Genomic DNA, 24,566 nt, shown 5'->3' with positions numbered 1-24,566 from the left:
ATTGCCTTGTAATTTATTGTTCACATGTCAGTTTCTCTTAGACTTCAGACTTGTTAAAAAAACAAAAATGGAGCAAAACCGTTTCTTATTCATCTTTGTATTTCCAATGCCTGGTTCACTCCTTGACATATTATAAGTTTACAATAAATGCTTGTTGAATGAATTAGGTAAAAATATGAATTGCTTCATTTATTAAATAAATTTTTATCAAGTACCTAATATATGCCAGATGTTCTAAGCACTGAGAGTTCATCTGTGAAAAAGAAGGTTTCTTTGCCTTTATCAAACTTATACTGGTAGAAAAACCAGGTACAGGCTATGAAGAATATAGAAGGATAAAAGATTGATGGGGACTTCGATTTTGGAATGGTGGTCAGAAAAAGCATCACTAAGGAGGTTACATCTAAGTGGAGACCTGAGTTAAGCAAAAAATAAAACTGTCTTAAAGAAGAGCATTCTAGGCTGAGAGAACAGCCAATTTAAAAGCCCAAGGAGGAACATGCTTAGAATGCACAAGAAATAGCAAAGGAGGCCAGCCTGGCTGGAACTTGGTGAGTGAGAAGGAATGTGATAGGAGATAGGATTGGCAGATATTACTGGACCAGATCACATTTGGCCATGATAAAGATTTTGGGCTTTAATGTAAGTGTGATGGGAAGCCAAATGCAGGGTTTTGAGCAGGAGCGTAACATGATGTGATTTGTCTTTTGAAAGGATCCATCTGCCTGTTATGTGGGAGACTAACAGGGGCAAGAGGGGAAACAGTGAAAACTGCCAGGAGGCTGTTCTAATAGTCCAAGAAAAGACAGTGGCTGTGACTAGGATGGACCAAGTAATTTGTATGGGACTCTTTGGGCGTAGGAGCTGGTGACATAAGCTTTTAAAACTGTAAACGTGCACCTCTAACTTAAGCATTCAAGTAGATCAAAATTTAAATGTAAGTAAGGTATATGTACTTGCTGGGATAATGGATTAAGAAATAAAGGAACTAGTTTCTTAGTCCCAGCTCCACTTTTAAGTAGGTGTGTGACCTTGGGAAGTCTCTTACTTTCTGTGGGCCTCGGTTTTTTATGTATAAAATGAGGGGTTGAATTATTAAAGGTTCATGATTTTATAATTCTGTGATAAAGCAAGTATATAAATGAATGCTTTCTGTGTGTGGACTACTGAATGAAACACTTTAGTAGATTCAGAAGTACTGTAAGGCACTCTTATCCATGGGTACGTACATTTATAAAAGATTTTATGAAACAGTTACAATATGAGATCATATTTTAAATGCAAAAGTGTGTAATGCAGGTTTTGTAAATTCTAGAAGTTTGGAAAAGAGGATAATTAATAAAGACTGAATTTGCCATAAAGGTAATAGATACTTGATCTGGAACTAGATAGGATTTAATTAAAATGAATTAGAGAGGAAAGAGCATCCTGGGTAGAAAAGAAGATGTGATGTGAGCAAAGATGAAGTCTTTAATGAGCATATGGGTTTATGGCAACTGGAGACTCAGTTGAGGTCAGCCTGACTCTATTGAATGATATGTGAACAATGGGAAAATAGGACTGGCCATGTAAAATAAGATAACATAGAGGACATTAAAATCTAGGCAGCTTTGTTTAGCTTTCAGTGCAGGCAAGGACTGGGAGCCATTATAGATTCTTCAGTAGAAGAATATTATAATACAAGTAGTATTCAAGAAAGATTGGTATAGTATGTATACTTTGAAGAAGGGGTGAAACTACCTTATTCCTAGTAGCATGCAAGCATTTTACATACCTTTTCTCATTTAATCATCATAACACCAATGAAAGAAACTAAAGTTCAGAGAGTTTAAATAGGTTCCCTAAAGGTCTTAAGGCTACTAAGTGAGTTGAGCCAGGATTTGAACTAACATCTGTCTGATTCTAGGAGGTCAGGGTGCTCTTCCTGCAGTAACTCAGGCATGAGGTAAGGAGGAATATACTCAGTAGCAGTGGGAATGGAAAAGAAGAGATGGAGCTGAGAGAGAATTTTTTGAAGAAGAACTTGTTGACTGATAGTATATAGGGTATGAAAGAAAATAACCCCCAAAAGACATTGCAGTTTTACTCTCAGTTAGCTAATGAAGATGACTGTGCTTTGTAGTGGTTATTGTCGGGGATGGAGGCAGACTGGAGGGGGCCAAGGAGATGGATGAAATGATCTCGTTTGAGAATGTTGAGTTTTATTTTATTTTATATTTATTTACTTTTTAGAATGTTGAGTTTTAAACATCATTAAGCATTTAAGTAGTAAGTAAAGTCAGAAAGATGTCAGGATTTGGGAGTCCTCAATATATTAGATAGTTGAATGCATAAGAATGAAGAAGTCTTCTAAAAGAAGAGAAGCTCATGAAAGAAGAACAGAAGACTTTGAGATATAATGCTGAATTTATCCTGTAGGTTGAGGATGAGGAGGGCTATCAAACAGCTGAGAACAACATGGATGTTCCTGTTTTCCAGTATTTGCATTTTGACCTCTGTCAGAACTTAGGTTTTGTTTGTTTGTTTCTACTTCAAGTGGAATAGATATAAATTAATTTCAGTACACGATCAAGTTTTTTTAAATAGCACATTGCTTGGTTTCTCAAACATAATTTGTTAGTTTAGTTTTATGGCCCTATTCCAGTTTATCTTCTGGTGAACATTCTAAAGAGTATTTTTTGGTTCATACTTATATTACTGACTTGATTCTTCTGTGAATTTACATTTAAAAGCCAATGGCTAGGATATGACAACAAAAGCACAGGCAACAAAAGGGAAAAAATAGATAAATTGGAGTTCATCAAAATGAAAAGCTTTTGTGTATCAAAGAAACTATCAAGAGAGTGAAAAGACAACCTACAGAATGGAGAGAAATATTTGCAAATCATATATCTGATAAGAGATTAATATCCAGAACATAAAGTGAACTTCTTCAGCTCAACAACAACAAAAAACAATCTATAACAACAATGGGCAAAGGACTTGAATAGACATTTCGCCAAAGAAATACACAAGTGGCCAATAAGCACATGAAAAGATGTGCAATATCACTAGTTATTAGGGAAATGCAAATCAAGCCACAATGAGATACCACACATCCATTAGGATGTCTGTTCTCAAAAAGAAAAAAAAAAAAAGGGAAAATAACAAGTGTTGGTGAGGATGTGGATAAGTTGGAACCCTGTACACTGTTGGAATGTAAAATGGTATGGCCAATGTGGAAAACGTTTTGACAGTTCCCCCCAAAATTGAGAATTACCATTTGATATAAATTGCACTTCTAGGCATACACCCAAAAGAATTGAAAGCAGGGACTCAAATACAGACCTTCCTTAAATTATGATGGGGTTACGTCCCGATAAGCTCATCTTTAGTTGAAAATATCGTTAAGTTGAAAATGTATTTAATACACCTAACCTACCGAAAAACATAACTTAGTCTAGCCTGCCTTAAATGTGCTCAGAACACTTAAATTAACCTACAGTTTGACAAAATCATCGAACACAAAGCCTATTTTATAACAGTGTGGAATCTCCCGTAATTCCTTGAATACTATACTGAAAGTGAAACACAGAATGGTTGTGTGGGTACAGAGTTGTTGTAAATGTATGGGTTGTTTACATCCCTGATCACGTGGCTGACGGAGCTGCGGCTTGCTGCTGTTGCCCAGCATCGCGAGAGTATCGTACTGCATATCGCTAGCCCAGGAAAAGTTCAAAATTCGAACTACGGTTTCTATACTCAATGTGTATCTCGTTTGTACAGTTGTAACGTTGAAAAATCCTAAGTCGGACCATCATAAGTCGGGGACCATCTATCTGTAGATACTTATATACCAGTGTTCAGAACATTATTCATAATAACCAAAAGGTGTAAACACCTTAATGTCCATTAACAAATGAATGGGTAAACAAAAGGGGTGGGTGTGTGTGTGTGTGTGTGTGTGTGTGTGTGTGTGTGTGTGTGTACATGCAATGGAATATCATTCAGTCTTAAAAAGGAATGAGATTCTGACATCTGGTATAACACGGATGAACCTTGAAAACATGCTAAGTGAAATAAGCCAGACACAAAAGACGCAAAAGACATGCTTGTACTTTTATGAGGTACCTAGAATAGGTGAGTTCATAGTAACAGAAAGTAGAATAGAGGTTACCAGGGATTGGGTGAAGGAAGTAATAAGGAGTTAGTTTTTGATGGGTACAGAATTTCTGTTTGAGATAATGAAAAATTTCTCGAAAAGGATATTGATGATGATTGGACAACTTGGACAACACTGTGAATGTACTTAATGCCACAGAACTGTGCACTGAAAAATGCTTAAAATGGTAAATTTTATGTTATGTATATTTATCATAATTTTTAAAAAGCTAATGGCTTTTGTACAAAGTTATAAACATTGTTAAAGCTGTTATAATAGTGCCAACATGTTCTGTCTTTAATGTGCTCTCTTTTGTTTATTTTGTTATATATCCTTTGTTAATAATCTTCCTGTCTTAATCCTTATTTTAAGAACAACTAGCAGCCTGCTATTTCATCAAACAATTTCTGTTGCTTGAGCTTCAATTACCTAAAGCTCTAGGTTATTTTGGATAACTTTTGGGTCTTATGATAACACTGTATTTATGTCCTTACATTAAAATTAGTAGTGATAGTAGTATTTTTCATTATTAAAATATAATATGTTCATAGTATCGTAAGATATCCATCTGTGTTAGAAAAGTCTTCCTTCACTGCAGTGTTTTGTTTGCAGGATGAAGATGAGCTGGACTCCCACACCATGGTGAAGACTAGCTCGGAAAGTGTGGGCACCATGCGGGCCACAAGCACGATGAGTGAAGGGGCCCAGACCATGATTGAACATAATAGCACAATGTTAGAATCTGACTTGGGGACCATGGTTATAAACAGTGAGGATGAGGAAGAAGAAGATGGAACTATGAAAAGTATGTGGCTTTTTTTTCCCATTGAATATTAATTTTCTGTTTTGAGAGTATACTTCTATAGAAAGCAGGATAGTTCTGTGTTGCTTGTTATAGCCAGTTGTGGAAAATTTTGTTTCTTGGCTTTGTTTAACAGTGAAAGGAATATGGCACAAGTGAATTTTCAAAAATTCTTTTAATATAGCAGAAAGTAGCACATCTTTAACTTAGTGTTAAGGAACTTTTTTCGGTTGAAGGATGCTAACCCATAATTTAATTTGTAAAGTATTTTTTGAGATAAAAAGATAGCGTTCCTAACATTTACTTTCCCAATTAAAAACGTGAACCTAAAATTCTGTTCCAAATAATACAACATAATATTATTTCATGTTGTCTAAGTTATCAGTTAAGCTGCAGTGACAGAGGGAAGCAAGCCAAGGGAAGAAATAAGGGCTATAAGGTGGGAAAAGAAGAAACACTAGAAAGAAGAATCAAGAGACAGGGATACTCATGCAGAAAATTCAGTTCAGTGCATGTTTACTACTGCTTGTCGTGTGCTAGGCACAGTGCCAGGGGCGCTGCAGGGCTGAAATGACGATTAAGGCGTTCTCTCTGATCTCCGTCGCTTACAGAGTGATGAAGACAGAGATACTTTCACAGGCTAGCATTTCTTTTTGTATAAATATGGCTCTTTAAGATTGCAGTTAACAATGAAGGACATTGTGATTTTTCAGTAAAAGGCAAAAGCAGATTAATTACCTCCTGATACCTACTGGCCTTTTTCTTCCCCCTACCACTCTAGTCCTGTATGGTCAATGTCAAAGTCTAAGCACAAAGCTGTTTTTCACTACACAGAACTACTTCTCCACGGCACAAAAGCTGTAATACATGACTTCTTGCATTGTAGAGCCTAGAAAGTTATAAAGAGTCAAGTGATTTGCTGATAGGGTAAAATGGATATAGGTAGGAATTTCCTCTCTGACATTTTTGTTTTCTTTTTGCCTACCCCTTTCTTTTTGCTACTCTCCCTGTGAGTCTGCTTGATAAGTCTTACCTCATAGCTTCAAGTCATTTGGCTCACTGCCGTTGCTTTCTTCACATTTCTTAGTATACATAGCCCATTATGGTTGTATACTTTGAAAGAGAGGGCCGAGAAGCACAAGATGAAAACAGATTGCCACATAGTTAATCCTGGGTGGAAAGGAGGAGAGGGGAGTGAATTTTTTTTATCTCCCACGCTGATAGGTTTCTTGAGCCTTTGCCCTGAAAAGCAGTCTAAGACTTGGATTCCTAGCTGGGCATATTACTAGAATAGGGCTTCTGCATCCGTAACATGCTCACCCAGCTACATTGAATGGTCTTGTGGCCTCCAAAGCTAGCTAGTGTTAGGGTACAAGTCATATGCCTTGCAGATCAGAAAGACAGATAAGATCATTTACAGCACATTTCCCATCAGCATGTAGCATCACTTTTCCGCAGCTGATAAAATTCTTTTAGTCAAGTTTTATGATTCTTAACAGACCAGTTAGAAGATCACTGGGTGCTTTGTTCTATCTTTAGAGAGCTACTGCGTTTCCTATGAAACTACATAAACAGCTTTTTCCATGTAGTCAATATAGTTGAACATCAGCATTTAAACAGTGGTTTAAAAATGAGTATTTATGGAATCGAATTCATGTTAGATTGTTATATTTCAAGGAAGAGATATGTGATAATGATTTATCAGACCTCATGCTTTAAAATTATAGCACAGATTTCCACATATTTCATGTAATGACTTGCAGCTTTGACAGCCACAGAAATCATTCAATTTATGTCATAATTTTATGTCCTAAGTATGATTTTTTTGGTCACAGAGATTTTATTAAAAGCTCATTTTTAAAATGAGCAGATAGTGGTTTATGTAGTTGTTTTATATGCTTTATTTATTTTATTTTTATTTTTCTAATTATTTTTTATTGGACTATAGTTGCTTTACAATGTTGTGTTAGCTTCTACTGCACAGCAAAATGAATCAGCCATACATACAGATATATCCTCTCCATTTAGGACCCTACAGTGCATTAAGTAGAGTTCCCTGTAGTTGTTTTTTTTGTTTGTTTTTCTTTTGCGGTACGCGGGCCTCTCACTGCTGTGGCCTCTTCCGTTGTGGAGCACAGGCTCCGGATGCGCAGGCTCAGCGGCCATGGCTCACGGGCCCAGCCGCTCCGCGGCATGTGGGATCCTCCCGGACCGGGGCACGAACCCGTGTCCCCTGCATCAGCAGGCGGACTCTCAGCCACTGCGCCACCAGGGAAGCCCCCTGTGATTGTTTTATATGCTTTAGCAAGTTTTAAATCCCATGAGACAACTTCCCTTGTATTTTAAGTTTCCACCATTTAGACATCATTCTGTTATAATGTGGGACTTCCGTGTTTCCAAAAATCGAACCAAATGATGTTAGTGTAACCCCCCAGGTTACGTCATACTGTAGTATAGCAATAGTATAGAGTGTAAAGAAGTTATTGAGGCAGAACTTACTTTCTGTGAAACCACATAATTACTTTTAGTTTTAGTTTTGTGTTTCCTCATGATGTAAATCTTCTTTAAAACGTCTTAGATGCGTTGGTATGAGCTCTCAGGTTATGTTACATTAGTGGAAGCCCCATTTGCTAATGTGTCTTTAGCATTTTTCTTCCCTAAAATGATTTTATATATATATTTTTTATTCCCTAAAAGATTATAGCATTATATTATTTTTAATTTTCTAAAATCTCTAGAATGTTATACTGTGTGCTGAATATACTGATTTCCATCACCTTTTCCTTTGGAGTTTCAAAAGAGTTGCTTGATTTAATATTCTTGTCAGTTTAAATTATGTTTCCATAATTTTTTATACCTTTATCTGTGAAGCTGGAAATAACAGACCTGTTTTCCTTACTTCTGAAAAGTGTGGTGATTTGACTCGAGGAAGCAAAGTTATTATTTTTTAAAAAAATTAATTTATTAATTAATTTACTTTTTGGCTGCATTGGGTCTTTGTTGCTGTGCACAGGCTTTCTCTAGTTGCGGCGAGCGGGGGCTGCTCTTTGTGGCCATGTGCGGGCTTCTCTTTGTTGCGGGGCACAGGCTCTAGGCACGCAGGCTGCGGTAGTTGTGGCTCGTGGGCTCTAGAGCGCAGGCTCAGTAGTTGTGGTGCACGGACTTAGTCGCTCTGTGGCATGTGGGATCTTCCCGGGCCAGGGCTCGAACCCGTGTCCCCTGCATTGGCGAGTGGATTCTTAACCACTGCACCACCAGGGAAGTGCCTAGGAAGCAAAATTATTAAAAGAGCTTTTGAAGGGAACTGGAGTAAAATGACAAGAAATATTTAAAATTTGATCTACTTTTTACAAAATGGGCATAGACCTGGAGAGCATGTCCAAAGAACTCTCCAAACTTATTTTCAGCGATGATGGCATTATTTTTACCATCTCTCTCCCACTCCCCCTCTTCCCATTCCCATTTCCCTGGGATCTCATTACCCATGTAACATCCAGGTTTCAGCTTGGTAACCCAGGTCTTTCACAATCTGGCATCAGCCAGTATTTACACATGGAACTCTACTTCCTTATATGTTATACTTTATCCAGACTAGTCTAGGCCAGTTGGAATTATGAGGTATAAGCAGGTTGGTTGTCATTAAGGAAATCAACATTTAGCATTTTTTATCCTGAAGGAATAGATTAGGACCAGGTCAGGAATCCATTGTCATTAAATTGATGAGTTAGTAGAGATTATTTCTTTGTGGGTAACTCTGGAAGAGCAATTGTTTCAGCAAAGAAAAAACTGGGGCCTTTTATCTTGTTCAGATCTGCTCTGTTTCTGTGGTGGAACTTTCTAGCCTTTCAGAGCTGGAGCTGGATTGGTACCTGTAGTTACCCTAAGGGGAAACTATCTCTGTTAGTATTTAAGGAAGAGCCACACTCTCCAGTCAGGTTAGCAGCTCTGTTTCATGGTTTCAGCTAATCTCCATGTGCCCGCTATGTCAGTTTGTCCTTCCAACAACTTGGGAAGCTGGAGCATCTGGAGAGCCCAGCCCTGCTTCCCTCGTGCAGTGAAGGAGACCTGATCTTCCTGGGACTGGGAGTGGAGATACTGAGCCATCCAGCAGCTCTGGTCTCTTCCTTCACAGGGCAGACTCTTGCTCGTACCTTTCTCTGCCTCCTCCAAGACCTCGCTCCATCTCTCTTTATCCAGTACGATAGCCAGACAGGTTCTATAGAGAATAATGATCTCCAAAATGAAGAGAATACCACAAACATGAATACAAGACATTTGAATGGCAAGGTGAGGAAATGGTAAGGGAGCACTCAGCTGATTTGATATCTCCTGGCTAGGAGTATGATCAGTAATGTGTTGAGATAACTTGCAGGTGAGAGAACTGTATTCCAGTTCTGTTTGTGAAGTTTGATGTGTTTTTGAGAAAATGAGGAAAGTGCCATGTAAGCATGAAAGAGTTAATTTTTATTTATTTATTTATTATTTTTAGAAAAGAGACTAAAAGGTAAATTTCTCAGGTTATAGCTCTCATTAATTGTGTGTCTAGTATGGGCCAAACATTGTGCTTGGGACTTTGCATACGTTATCTCACTAACTTCTCACAAGGACTCTGTAAAGTAACATTGTCACTATCATTTGCCACTAAGGAAACTGAGACTTGGGAATGTGAAGTGACTTGTCAAAGATTTCATAGCAAGTAAGTGGTGGACCCAATATACAGACCCAGGTTTGACCCCCAAATCACATCATTACTGTGGGCCGGTGAGCTTGACATCCCCTTGGGCAGAAGTCTAGAACATTCGTGAGTCCTTCAGGGAAGGAGACCTGAATTATAAGTTAGCATAGGTTACTGGGAACAAATCATATCAGAATAATGTGATTTCCTTTTTTGATAGCATTGCGAAACTGCTAGGTTTGGATATTGTGTTTTATGACTTGGGGAAAGTATTTGACAAGATCTTTGATGATATCCTTGTAGGCACTATGTAGTATGACCTAGCTGATGGTTCTGTTACGAGGGTTGAACAGTTACACACTTATAGGCTTATATCATTTGGGGTTTATTGGAGGACAGAAACTACTCTAGGCGTTTTAAACATAAAAAGATTTAAGTCAGAGGTGTGGCTATTAACAAAACCAGTGGAAAGTTTGGAGGAGAGGGCTGTGTAGGCTAGGCCTCCTAGGAACGACTCCCACACTACCACAAGAGTGAGCCTTATAGAGCTACTGCTACCACAGACAGGAAGGTAGTGAATCCAGAGCCTGCCGTTGGCACTACTGAGTTCAGTAATACAGATTGAGATCAATCCCTGTTGCTCTTCAGGGATTAGAAAGCCACCACTGAGACGGCAGCCACCTATTAGCACCTGTGAGTCTGGTGACTGGATGCTGGAAGGCTGCTGTAAAAAAAACCCTTGTCTGCATAGCTGCGCTGCCCAGAGGAAATAGCTGAGGTAGCAGGCTCATGGTCTCCTCCTCACTTCTTGCCTTCCCAGTTGTGAGAAAGTACACTTACCTAGGACTCTAGGTGCAGGGTGTTCTAGGAAATGCAGCATTTAGCTTTCTAGCCTGTAGAATCAGAAGGCTCACCAGAGGCAATGGCAGTGGTTGCTAAATTTCAGTCAGCTGTGGTGTTTAATAACAGATTGCTGTCAATGAAAAGATTTCTCCTTGTGTGGCATAGGGCCTAGGTCTCAGCCCTGGCTAGCTCAACATTGTTTTACAGAAATTTGGATGAAGCTGTAGAATGAAAGTCCATTAGAATTACAAATGACATGAAGTGGAGGAAAAGAAAAGTACATTCTAAGGCAGAATCAGGAGCTTAAGAGCTCCTCAGGTTGGAGCAGTAGGTTTGATTTAAGAGATAAACCCTGCTCTTGGCTCAAGCTAACTCACCTCACAAGTGTACCTCATAGAAGTAGCCCCGTAGAGATGCTGGCTCTGCAGACCAGAGCAGGGCCTGTGCATCTCTATTTAACAAAAAAACTGAAATATCAAAACAATAAAACGCTACAAGTACTTCTGAGGTGCAGCTAGGACTGATAACCACTTTTTAGAACGAGGAAATAAGCAGCTTTACTGTACTGTCAGTACCTAGAACTCACCTGTTGTATTTCGGAAGGATGGAGACACAGTAGAGCACATTCAGCAGACAGTAAGCCAGATGGTAAAGTAGATGGAGACCATGTTGTATTAAGAATGGGTAGAGGGAGGGGGGACCTTCAAGATGGCGGAGGAGTAAGATGTAGAGATCACCTTCCTCCCCACAAACACATGAGAAATACATCTACATGTGGAACAACTCCTACAGAACACTCCTGGATACTGGCAGAAGACCTCAGACCTCCCTAAAGGTAAGAAACTCCCCCACGTACCTGGGTAGGGCAAAAGAAAAAACAGAGACAAAGGAATAGGGACGGGACCTGCACTTCTGGGAGGGATCTGTGAAGGAGGAAAAGTTTCCACATACTAGGAAGCTCCCTCACTGGTGGAGACGGGAGCTTGGGCGGGAGTGGGGGAAAGCTTCGGAGCCACAGAGGAGAGCACAGCAACAGGGGTGCAGAGGGCAAAGCGGAGAGATTCCCGCACAGAGGATCGGTGCCGACCGGCACTCACCAGCCTGAGAGGCTTGTCTGCTCACCCGCCGGGGCGGGCGGGGCTGGGAGCTGAGGCTCGGGCTTTGGAAGTCAGATCCCGGGGAGAGGACTGGGGTTGGCTGCATGAACACAGCCTGAAGGGGGCTAGCGCACCACAGCTAGCCGGGAGGGAGTCCAGGAAAAGCTCTGGACCTGCCTAAGAGGTAAGAGACCATTGTTTCAGGGTGCATGAGGAGAGGGTATTCCTTCCCTGTCTTCCCACAGAAGGCAGAGCGCCCCCTAAATGAGCTCCAGAGACAGGTGTGAGCCATGGCTATCAGCTCAGACAAAAGAGAGGGCATGAAACGCTAACACTGCTGCTGCAGCCACCAAGAATCCTGTGTGCAAGCACAGGTCACTATCCACACTCCCACCGCCCCCGAGAGCCTGTGCAGCCCACCACTGCCAGGGTCCCATGATCCAGGGACAACTTCCCCGGGAGAACACATAGCGCGCCTCAGGCTGTTGCAATGTCACGCTGGCCTCTGCTGCGGCAGGCTCACCCTGCATTCCAATTATAACTACCGTACCCCTCCCTCCCCACAGCCTAAGTGAGCCAGAGCCCCCTAATCAGCTGCTGCTTTAACCCCAGCCTGTCTGGGTGGGAACAGAAGCCTGAGGGCAACCTACATGCAGAGGCAGAGCCAAAACCAAAGCTGAACCCCAGGAGCTGTGCAAACAAAGAAGAGAAAGGGAAATCTCTCCATGCAGCCTCAGGAGCAGCAGATTAAATTGCCACAGTCACCTTGAGGTACCCTGCATCTGTGGAATACCTGAATAGACAACGAATCAATCCAGAATTGAGGTGGTGGACTTTGGGAGCAACTGTAGACTTGGGGTTTGCTGTCTGCGACTGACTGGTTTCTGATTTTTATGTTTATCTTAGTATAGTTTTTAGTGCTTGTTATCATTGGTGGATTTGTTTATTGGTTTGGTTGCTCTCTTCTTTTTTTTTTCTTTGGTAACGTTTTAATTTTTTTTATTTTAATACTTTTTTATTTTAATTATTCTATTTTATTTAATTTTTCTTTAAATTTTTTTTCTTTCTTTTTTTCTCTCTTCTCTTCTGAGCTGTGTTGCTGACAGGGTCTTGGTGCTCTGGCTGGGTGTCAGGCCTGAGCCTCTGAGGTGCGAGAGCTGAGTTCAGGACATTGGACCACCAGAGACCTCCCGGCTCCATGTAATATCATTCGGCACGAGCTCTCCCAGATATCCGTCTCAATGATAAGACCCAGCTCCACCCAATGGCCAGCAAGCTCCAGTGCTGGATGCCCCATGCCAAACAGCTAGCAAGACTGGAACACAACCCCCACCCATTAGCAGAGAGGCAGCCTAAAATCACACTAAGTTCACAGACACCCCAAAACACACCACCAGACGCAGCCCTGCCCACCAGAAAGACAGGATCCAGCCCCACCCACCAGAACACAGGGACCAGTCCCCTCCACCAGGAAGCCTTTACAACCCACTGAACCAACCTTACCCACTGGGGGCAGACACCAAAAACAAAGGGAACTACGAACCTGTAGCCTGTGAAAGAGAGACCCCAAACACAGTAAGCAAAATGGGAAGACAGAGAAATACACAACAGATGAAGGAGCAAGGTAAAAACCCACCAGACCAAACAAATGAAGAGGAAATACACAGTCTACCTGAAAAAGAATTCAGAGTAATGATAGTACAGTTGATCCAAAATCTTGGAAATAGAATGTAGAAAATACAAGACACGTTTAACAAGGACCTAGAAGAACCAAAGAGCAAACAAACAATGATGAACAACACAATAAATGAAATTAAAAATTCTCTATAAGGAATCAATAGCAGAGAAACAGAGGCAGAAGAACGGATACGTGACCTGAAAGATAAAATAATGGAAATAACTACCACAGAGCAGAATAAAGAAAAAAGAATGAAAAGAATTGAGGACACTCTCAGAGACCTCTGGGACAACATTGAACACAGCAACATTCGAATTATAGGGGTCCCAGAAGAAGAAGAGAAAAAGAAAGGATCTGAGGAAATATTTGAAGAGATTACAGTTGAAAACTTCCCTAACATGGGAAAGGAAATAGTGAATCAAGTCCAGGAAGCGCAGAGAGTCCCCATACAGGATAAATCCAAAGAGAAACACACCAAGGCACATACTAATCAAACTATAACAAATTAAATAAAAAGAAAAAACATTAAAAGCAGCAAGGGAAAAGCAACAAATAACATACAAGGGAATCCCCATAAGGTTAACAGCTGTTCTTTCAGCAGAAACTCTGCAGGCCAGAAGGGAGTGGCAGGACATATTTAAAGTGATGAAAGGGAAAAACCTACAACCAAGATTACCCAGTAAGGATCTCATTCAGACTCGATGGAGAAATTAAAACCTTTACAGACAAGCAAAAGCTAAGAGAATTCAGCCCCACCAAACCAGCATTACAACAAGTGCTAAATTAACTGCTCTAGGCAGGAAACACAGGAGAAGGAAAAGACCTACAATAACAAACCCAAAACAATTAAGAAAACGGTATTAGGAACATACATATCTATAACTACCTTAAATGTAAATGGTTTAAATGCTCCAACTAAAAGACACGGACTGGATGAATGGATACAAAAAAAGACCCATGTATATGCTGTCTACAACAGACCCACTTCAGACCTAGGGACACATACATACTGAAAGTGAGGGGCTGGAAAAAGATATTACATGCAAATGGAAATCAAAAGAAAGCTGGAGTAACAATTCTCATATCAAACAAAATCGACTTTAAAATAAAGACTATTACAAGAGACAAAGAAGGACACTACATAATGATCAAGGGATCCATCCAAGAAGAAGATATAAAAGTTGCAAATATTTATGCACCCAACATAGGAGCACCTCAATACATAAGGCAAATGCTAACAGCTATAAAGGGGAAATTGACAGTAACACAATAATAGTAGGGGACTTTAACACCCCATTTTCACCAATGGACAGATCATGCAAAATGAAAATAAATAAGGAAAAGCAAGCTTTAAATGACACATTAAGCAAGATGGACTTAATTGATATTTATGGGACATTCCATCCAAAAACAACAGAATACATTTTCCTCTCCAGTGCTCATGGAACATCCTCCAGGATAGATCATACTTTGGGTCACAAATCAAGCCTTGGTAAATTTAAGAAAATTGAAATCGTATCAAGTATCTTTTCCAACCACAGCACTATGAGACTAGATATCAATTACAGGAAAAAATCTGTAAAATATACAAACACATGGAGGCTAAACAATACACTACTAAATAACCAAGAGATCACTGAAGAAATTAAAGAGAAAATCCAAAAATACCTAGAAACAAATGACAATGAAAACACAAGAACCCAAAACCTATGGGATGCAGCAAAAGCAGTTCTAAGAGGGAAGTTTATAGCAATACAGTCCTACCTCAAGAAACACGAAACATCTCAAATAAACAACCTAACCTTACACCTAAAGCAATTATAGAAAGAAGAACAAACAAAAAAAAAGCCTCAAAGTTAGCAGAAGGAAAGAAATCATAAGGATCCGAGCAGAAATAAATGAAACAGAAACAAAGGAAACAATAGCAAAGATCAATAAAACTAAAAGCTGGTTCTTCAAGAAGATAAAATTGATAAACCATTAGCTAGACTCATCAAGAAAAAAGGGAGAAGACTCAAATCAATAGAATTAGAAATGAAGACGGAGAAGTAACAACTGACACTGCAGAAATACAAAGCATCATGAGATATTACTGCAAGCAACTATATGCCAATAAAATGGACAACCTGGAAGAAATGGACAAATTCTTAGAAAAGCACAGCCTTCTGAGACTGAACCAGGAAGAAATAGAAAATATGAACAGACCAATTACAAAAAAAATTGTGAAATTGAAACTGAGATTTAAAAGCTTCCAACGAATAAAAGCCCAGGACCAGATGGCTTGACGGGCGAATTCTAGCAAACATTTAAAGAAGAGCTAACACCTATCCTTCTCAAACTCTTCCAAAATACAGCAGAGGGAGGAACACTCCCAAACCCATTCTATGAGGCCACCATCACCCTGATACCAAAATCAGGCAAAGATGTCACAGAAAAAGAAAACTACAGGCCAATATCACTGAAGAACATAGATGCAAAAATCCACAACAAAATACTAGCAAACAGAATCCAACAGCACATTAAAAGGATCATACACCATGATCAAGTGGGGTTTATCCCAGAAATGCAAGGATTCTTCAGTATACGCAAATCAATCAACATGATACACCATATTAACAAATTGAAGGAGAAAAACCATATGATCATCTCAATCGATGCAGAGAAAGCTTTCGACAAAATTCAACACCATTTATGATAAAAACCCTCCAGAAAGTAGGCTTAGAGGGAACTTTCCTCAACATAATAAAGGCCATATATGACAAACCCACAGCCAACATCATCCTCAATGGTGAAAAACTGAAACCATTTCCACTAAGATCAGGAACAGGACAAGGTTACCCACTCTCACCACTATTATTCAACATAGTTTTGGAAGTTCTAGCCACAGCAATCAGAGAAGATAATGAAATAAAAGGAATCCAGATTGGAAAAGAAGAAGTAAAACTGTCACTGTTTGCGGATGACGTGATACTATACATAGAGAATCCTAAAGATGCTACCAGAAAACTACTAGAGCTAATCAATGAATTTGGTATAGTAGCAGGATACAAAATTAATGCACAGAAATCTCTTGCATTCCTATACACTAATGATGAAAAATCTGAAAGAGTAATTAAGGAAACACTCCCATTCCCCATTGCAAGAAAAAGAATAAAATACCTACGAATAAACCTACCTAAGGAGACAAAAGACCTGTATGCAGAAAACCATAAGACACTGATGAAAGAAATTAAAGATGATACAAACTGATGAAGACATATACCGTGTTCTTGGATTGGAAGAATCAACATTGTGAAAATGACTATAGTACCCAAAGCAATCTACAGTTTCAGTGCAATCCCTATCAAACTACCAATGGGATTTCTCACAGATCTAGAACAAAAAATTTCACAATTTGTATGGAAACACAAAAGACCCCGAATAGCCAAAGCAATCTTGAGAAAGAAAAATGCAGCTGGAGGAATCAGGCAGTAATCAAGACAGTATGGTACTGGCACAAAAAGAGAAATATAGTTCAATGGAACAGGATAGAAAGCCCAGAGATAAACCCACACACATATGGTCACTTTATTTTTTTATAAAGGAGGCAAGAATATACAATGGAGAAAAGACAGCCTCTTCAATAAGTGGTGTTCAGAAACTGGACAGCTACATGTAAAAAAATGAAATTAGAACACTTCCTAACACCATACACAAAAATAAACTCAAAATGGATTAAAGACCTAAATGTAAGGCCAGACACTATCAAACTCTTAGAGGAAAACACAGGCAGAACACTCTATTATATAAATCACAGCAAGATCCTTTTTGACCCACCTCCTAGAGAAATGGAAATAAAAATAAACAAATGGGACCTAATGAAACTTAAAAGGTTTTGCACAGCAAAGGAAACCATAAACAAGAACAAACTACAACCCTCAGAATGATAGAAAGTATTTGCAAAGAAAGCAACTGACAAAGGATTAATCTCCAAAATATACAAGCAGGTCATGCAGCTCAATATCAAAAAAACAAACAACCCAATCCGAAAATGGGCGGAAGGTCTAAATAGACATTTTTCCAAAGAAGTTATACAGATTGCCAACAAACACATAAAAGGATGCTCAACATCACTGATCATTAGAGAAACACAAATCAAAACTACAATGAGGTATCACCGCACACCAGTCAGAATGGCCATCATCAAAAAATCTACAAACAATAAATGCTGGAGAGGGTGTGGAATAAAGAGAACCTCTCGCACTGTTGGGGGGAATGTAAATTGATACAGCCACTATGGAGAACAGTATGGAGCTTCCTTAAAAAACTAAAAATAGAACTACCATACAACCCAGCACTCCCACTACTGGGCATATACCCTGAGAAAACCATAATTCAAAACGAGTCGTGTACCACAGTGTTCACTGCAGCACTATTTACCATAGCCAGGACATGGAAGTAACCTAGGTGTCCATCGAGAGATGAATGGATAAAGAAGATGTGGCACGTATATACAAGGAATATTACTCAGCCATAAAAAGTAGCTAAATTGAGTTATTTGTAGTGAAGTGGATGGACCTAGAATCTGTCATACAGAGTGAAGTAAGTCAGAAAGAGAATAAGAAATACTGTATGCTAACACATATGTATGTTATCTAAAAAAAGAAAAGAAAAAATGGTTCTTATGAACCTAGGAGCAAGGCAGGAATAAAAACGCACATGTAGAGAATGGACTTTCAGACACGCGGACGGGGAAGGGTAAGCTGGGACATAGTGAGAGATAGCACTGACATATATACACTACCAAATGTAAAATAGCTAGCTAGTGGGAAGCAGCTACGTAGCACAGGGAGATCAGCTCAGTGCTTTGTGACCACATAGAGGAGTGGGATAGGGAGGGTGGGAGGGAGGGGTTATGGGGATATATGTATACATATAGCTGATTCCCTTTGTGATACAGCAGCAACTAACACAACATTGTAAAGCAATTACACTCCAATAAAGATGTTAAAAAAAATGAATGAGTAGAAGAATAACCCATATCTAAATATTTTGATTTTATTTTGTTTACTTACATTAACTTGTCATAAGTATTCATCAATTATCAAATATTAGATTAAGTAATTTTAATTGAATATATAGTTTTTAGATTTTTCTTTGTATATGCCTATAATACATGGTGATTTTTAAAATATATCACACTTTATTGTTTTATTTTGGACAGCACATGTATGTAGGTTCACTTAATTAGTAAGAGAAAGCAAATTAGGTTCTGCTTTAAGTTTTTAGGATTTATCCTAGAAATAGATATTAGATTGAGTTAGAAAGTGTTCAGGAGAAGTATCAAGAAAGGAAGACTGACCATTAGGTATTCCTACTCTCTAGTTCATCTATTGCCTCTGGACACAGTTGTAAGTATGACACCATTTGCTCTGAGCAACAGCTTCCATGTCCTGTTCTTTGCTTCGTAACATCTTCTCTTCCAGCTCTGGTTCAGATCTTTTCCTTCCTTCTTCCTCCCAAAACCTATTTCAGCAAAGTATCAAATATGCAGGTGTGAAAATGCTTAATGATGTTTTATCTTCTCGAAATATTTACATTTTTTCCCCAAAACTACAAAGCTTTGAGCCAAAGGAGTAAGTAACTAAGGATGGAATTTCAGGTGCCAAGAAGCAATTAGCCAGGTTAGGGGAGTGTGTAGGTAGATCACTTTCCTACTTCTCCAGAGGTCTTACTCTTCTTTCATGAAAAATTGTTACGTGCCTCTTTAAGATTAATTTTGCCAGTAACATAGCAGTCAAGGTGACAATAGTAAACTACAGGTCCCACTTGCAGCTGGGTGCAAATGCCCAGCATATTACTGGGCAATTAGGAACCCTTCATTTTCCTCTGCAGAGTTACTAGGTGTCCAGGTAAGGTGTGGCTACAATGGTTTGGAGTTACCTGTGGGTATTGCATATGGTCTGTTCTTCTGTGTGCTTTTGCTCTGTGGAATGTTCAGTGATATGCGACCCAGCTCGAGCCAATTAGTGTAGGGATTTTGGTCGTAGGATACCTCTTTTACCAACACAGAGCACGGACAAGCATGTAAAGATTAGTCTTGTACAAATGGAAATCAGTCTTTCTTATAAAGGCCTCTGGAGAAAGGGCTTCCATAGACACACAGTGGCTGTTGCAGTGTTCATGACTCACACAGGAAATCATTCCTTCTATTTAACTAAAATCCTTGGGCTTCAGTTGGTCTGTTTCCTTTTATTTTGCCCTCAGTGGAGATGGAAAACAGCTGTTTTCTGTGCAAGACCCCTTCATATATACTTGGATACTTATTAAATTGTATCCTCAGACTTTTCCTGGCTGAACAATTTCATTCCCTTTAACCTTTGTGCAGGTATTACTTTCTAAGCATTTAATCTTTTTTTATGAATAGCCTCTGGATCTTCTCCATGTTGTCTGTATCCTCCTTTGTTTCAAAGTACAGTCTGATGAAGTTAAGAAAAAGCTGATGTCAGTAGCTTCTGTATTAACATTCTGGTTTTTATATGTATTCACTGTACTCTTGGCAACAAATTAAAGGACAGATTTCCAAGATCATTAATCAGGTGGAACACCCACATCTTAAATTGTTTTAGAAGAACAAATTAGGTAATATTCATAAATCCTTTGATGTTGAAATATATTATGCTAAAGTTATGATTATTTCATTTTTGCATCTGGCTATCTTTGTTACAATCATGCTAAGAAATTAAAAATTAAATTACATTTTGTTAAAGTATTATAAAAATTCCTTTATATATTTAAATTTTCATGACAACTTTTCACCTGTTTAGAAGACGTGTAAATTAGAAAAGTTAGTGAATAATTGTGAGTAGACTGGCATATTTTGTAAAAGGTATTAAATACTGTACAATTTAGTTTTCTTATATATGTTTTAGGGAATGTTTGAAGGAGAAGAAAGAATTTTTTTCTTTAAAATTTCACATGCACAAAAGGATAGAGTGACGGTTATTTTATTCTTTATTGCTAATGGGTTTTTAGTGCCACAGCAAGTAGTTGAAGGAATTGGGACCAAAAGTGAGGGACAAGGTAATTTTGAACATCAAATTTATTATTAAAATTAAAAATATGGGCTTCCCTGGTGGCGCAGTGGTTGGGGGTCCACCTGCCAATGCAGGGGACACGGGTTCGTGCCCCGGTCCGGGGGGATCCCGCATGCAGTGGAGCGGCTGGGCCCGTGGGCCATGGCCGCTGGGCCTGCGCGTCCAAAGCCTGTGCTCCGCGACGGGAGAGGCCACAACAGTGAGAGGCCCGCGTACAGCACAAAAAAAAAAAAAAAAAAATTAAAAATATTCTTATAAGCTAGGGTCAGAATTCAACTACAACTGGAGAAATTGATGTCAATTTTATGTGATTATTTTCTGTGTATTTAAAAAAAAGTATTCGCCATAGCAACCACAATCACATATGACAGTGGTTACTATCTTGAGATTTCCTGCTTTACTCTCCTGTCGAAGGGCCTACTATTTCTTCTTTTAAAAATAAATTGTAAGTCAGAAGCATCATCATCTTTGTCCCTTCTGTGAACATGCATCTCCCTGGAGACTCAGCTGCACACTGTGGACATGTGTTTCATATCGTGTGGTTAAATATGACTGGCCAATTACAGCTGCTCCCTCCCATTAACTTTTAAAACATCCTAGCCTATTTTCTTCCTTAGAAATTTTTAAAAATTGTTTTTAAAATTTTCTTTGTATATAAAAAAGATATACTCAAAATGTTGATAGTAAGTTTTAAACTAAACAATGGAAAATATTTAGAAGTATAAGCACATACATTTGAATAAAAAATTGTGTATAAGCATATCTTGGTTAATAATATACTGTTATAAAGTCATCCAAACAGAAAAATCTAATGGAACAGACTACCTTCTTTTATTTCAGTTGATTTTTAGACTTTTGTTAACTCTCTGTGAGAATGTTTATTTCTAAATATAGGAATGGGTTATCTTCCAAAATTTTGAGTGTGGAATCCAACAGGCATTTCACCATAGGTTTTGAGATCAGCCTGTAAAAGACCCTTAAAACTAATATATCTGAAATGTACTGATAATTAAACCACTATGTAGTAGTGGATTTCAAGTTTCAAATTGGGGTGTTCTGTAGTCAAATTGAAGGTTGCTGCTCCTATATCTTTTTACATCCTCCACTTGGGAATAGAAACGTAATAGTTAGGGACTGAATTTGGTTATAGGTACCAGAAAAACCAGGTAACAATTGTTTAAATAGAATAGTATTAATGTCTTTTCTCATTTAACAAGAAATCCAGAAGCAGAGTGTGCTGCATTGGTAGAGTGATTTCATTATGTCATTAGAGATTCTTTCTGTGACACCATCTTTAGGGTAGTACTCTCATCCTCCTGTTTGCAGAATAACTGTTAGATCTTCTGCCATTAAGTCTGCATTCCAGGAAGGAGAAAGGAGCAGGCAGAAACAGAGAGGTGATGCCTGTATCAAGAAAACAGAGCTTTCCTAGGAAACTTCTTCTTATGTATCATCGGTCAAAATTGTGTTATATGGCCACTCCTCCCCACAAGAGAGACCCCTTGTCGTCTTCAGGAAGGGAGAGTCTCTAGAAATTAGGTTACAACTTTTTCACCTTGAGCCACTAGGGCATTAGTGGTGGCTCCTATAACTTGGGATAGAAGCTTCTGATGAGGATAGCGTTAGAAGTAGGCACAGGACTATTGCAAATGGAAGAGGAGATTCCTGGAATGAAATTTCCCAGTGGTCTTCTTGTTTTCTTTAGTCAGCCCCAAGTATTAGTCTTCCTCTTTCCTTTATATTGTCACTACTCATTTCTGATTGGACTTCTACTTCTCCGATTGCAGGAATTTTTACAAAATTACCTTATAGCTCATCCCGAGCCAATAATGTTACCTAGTTTTCATAATACTTACTGTAGTTTTAAGCTGCGTTAGTACTATTACAAATACATTCTAAATTGGCCAGATTACTATTAAGCAATGTTATGTCTGATTTTAGAGGATCATGTAGAGACTGGAATGTCTCCACAGGCAAGTAAACTAGATGATGATGAGTCTCAAAAACATGTCATATGAAAGGAACTGAGGATGTTTCACCTTAAAATGATAACCAAGACAGGAGTCATTATCTGTCTTCAGATATTTGAGGGACTGGTATATGAAAGAGAAGTTTATTTGGAACATGAGTGTAAATTACAGAAAGACATATTTCAAGTTCACATTAAAAAAAAAACAACACTTTTTGTAACTTAGAGTTGCCCAGCAGGCTTCCTTGTGGGGAAGTGTACATCCTATCACAGGAAATTTTTAAGAAGGTAGGTAACTTACTGTCTGGAGAACTGTATAGGGAAGTGTCTTTGTGGTGGTCACTTAGGATCTTTTTTTTGGAACTCTAGGGCTTAAGGAATCCAGTTTGAAAATCACTGGGAAAATCTAGTTGTTCTAAATGTTTGTTTTCTACTTTAATCATTCAGTGTAGAAAATGAGGAGCCATTGAAAGATTCTAAACAGAAGAAAGACATGGTTTGATTTGCATTTAGAAGGTCACTATGTTGTCAGTGTGACTAAAATCAAAACTGAGATGAGGGAAGGAGACCAGTTTGGAGGGTGTTACAATGGCCTAGGTAGGAAATGATTAGAAGCTAAACTAAGACAGTAGCAGTGGTGGATAGAGCAGTAGCATTAAAAAAGACCTAATGATCAGTTTGGTTTGGTGAGAAACGAGTCTGGATTAATTCTCAACTTGATCACTTTGGGGATTATGTAAAGAATGTTGACTTTAGCAGACCAAAGAGCATGTGGAGAAGCAGCAGGTTTTAAGGGAAAGATCTGGAATTTAGCTTTAGAACCGGGATATTTTTGTTATTTCATTCTTATTTTATTTTACTTTGTTCGTCATTAAATTGACTATGTTGGTCTTGAATCTGACCAGTGAAAACTTATTATATTTATTAATAAAAAAATCATACTTCAGTAAAAATCATAGTTCTTTAAGTAAATGTAAGAACTTATACCCTCCTTATGTTCTTTGTTTACCTAAGGAAATGCAACTTCACCACAAGTACAAAGACCATCTTTCATGGATTACTTTGATAAACAGGACTTCAAGAATAAGAGTCATGAAAACTGTAATCAGAATATGCATGAAGCCTTCCCTATGTCTAAAAATGTTTTTCCTGATAACTGGAAAGTTCCTCAAGACGGAGACTTTGACTTTGTAAGTACATTTTAATTCTTCCATATATGTTTTCTCCTACTCTGTTTTGTCACCACATTGAGAAACATAGGTTGTGTGTGTGTGTGTATGATTAAAATTATAGACTGTATATGAATATTCAGTATATTGCTATATATAGGTAGGGGAATGGTGAAATTGTAGTTTGCTTGTAGAAATGTAGTTGCAGAGAAATGTAAATAATTGCTTATGGTTAAATAAATTATAGCCCAAATTTAGAGAAATATTTAGGACTCTTTAAAACTAAAATGACAACTGTGTTAAAAGATGTTTTTAATAAGGCAAATATGAGATATTTCTGACAGTAAATTCAGTTTCCTAAACAAATGATGCAAAGGTATTTATGACATCAACTTTGAGAAATTTGCCTCAACTATGAAAGTTAAGTCACATAGTGTTAACTCCACTTGGTTTGTCAGAAATAATAGTCCTATGTCTAGTTAGGAATATAAACTTCAGTATAAAACTGTGCCTTCTTTTTTTTTTTAAATCAACTTTTTTGTTTTTAATTTAATTTTATTATTTGGCCGCATTGGGTCTTAGTTGTGGCATGCAGGATCTTTCGTTGTGGCACGTAGGCTCTTTGTTGTGGCGTGTGGGCTTCTCTCTAGTTGTGGCACGTGGACTCCAGAGCTCATGGGCTCAGTAGTTGCAGCATGTGGTCTCTCTAGTTGTGGCGCATGGGCTCCAGAGCACATGGGCTCAGTAGTTGCTGTGCGCAGGCTTAGTTGCCCGGTGGCATGTGGGATCTTAGTTCCCTGACCAGGGATTGAACCCTCGTCCCCTGCATTGGAAGGCGGATTCTTAACCACTGGACCATCAGAGAAGTCCCTAAAACTGTGCCTTCTTGCCTCTTATTACATTTTCTCCTTATTTCTTCTGTCCTGCTCCTTATTATTTATTTCTTTTAAAGAATGCATGTAATACAGATAAATAATTCTAAAACAACTCTTACCACAACTTGAGAGAGTAAATTTTTAAAATGAGTTCTTTAATCTAGAAATTTTTGAGGTAAATTTTTGCTTTAGCATGTATTATAAATAGCATTTACTTTTGCATATTGTTCTGTAAGATTTT

General features: G+C 38.5%; 1 protein-coding gene across 1 annotated transcript in view; it reads left to right on the top strand.

The window, feature by feature from the left end:
• The window catches only part of STK3 (serine/threonine kinase 3), a 317,965-nt gene that overhangs the window by 221,854 nt on the left and 71,545 nt on the right, over positions 1-24,566 (top strand). The window contains exons 9-10 of the mRNA XM_082858352.1: positions 4,754-4,946; positions 23,296-23,471. Of these exons, the coding sequence (XP_082714478.1) occupies positions 4,754-4,946; positions 23,296-23,471 (369 nt within the window). The remainder of the gene's footprint in view (positions 1-4,753; positions 4,947-23,295; positions 23,472-24,566) is intronic.

The sequence above is a fragment of the Leucopleurus acutus genome, assembly GCF_964270905.1.
Source record: "Leucopleurus acutus genome assembly, chromosome: 17".
NCBI classification, from domain to species: Eukaryota; Metazoa; Chordata; class Mammalia; order Artiodactyla; family Delphinidae; genus Leucopleurus; species Leucopleurus acutus.
This window is presented reverse-complemented; position numbering and strand designations above follow the sequence as displayed.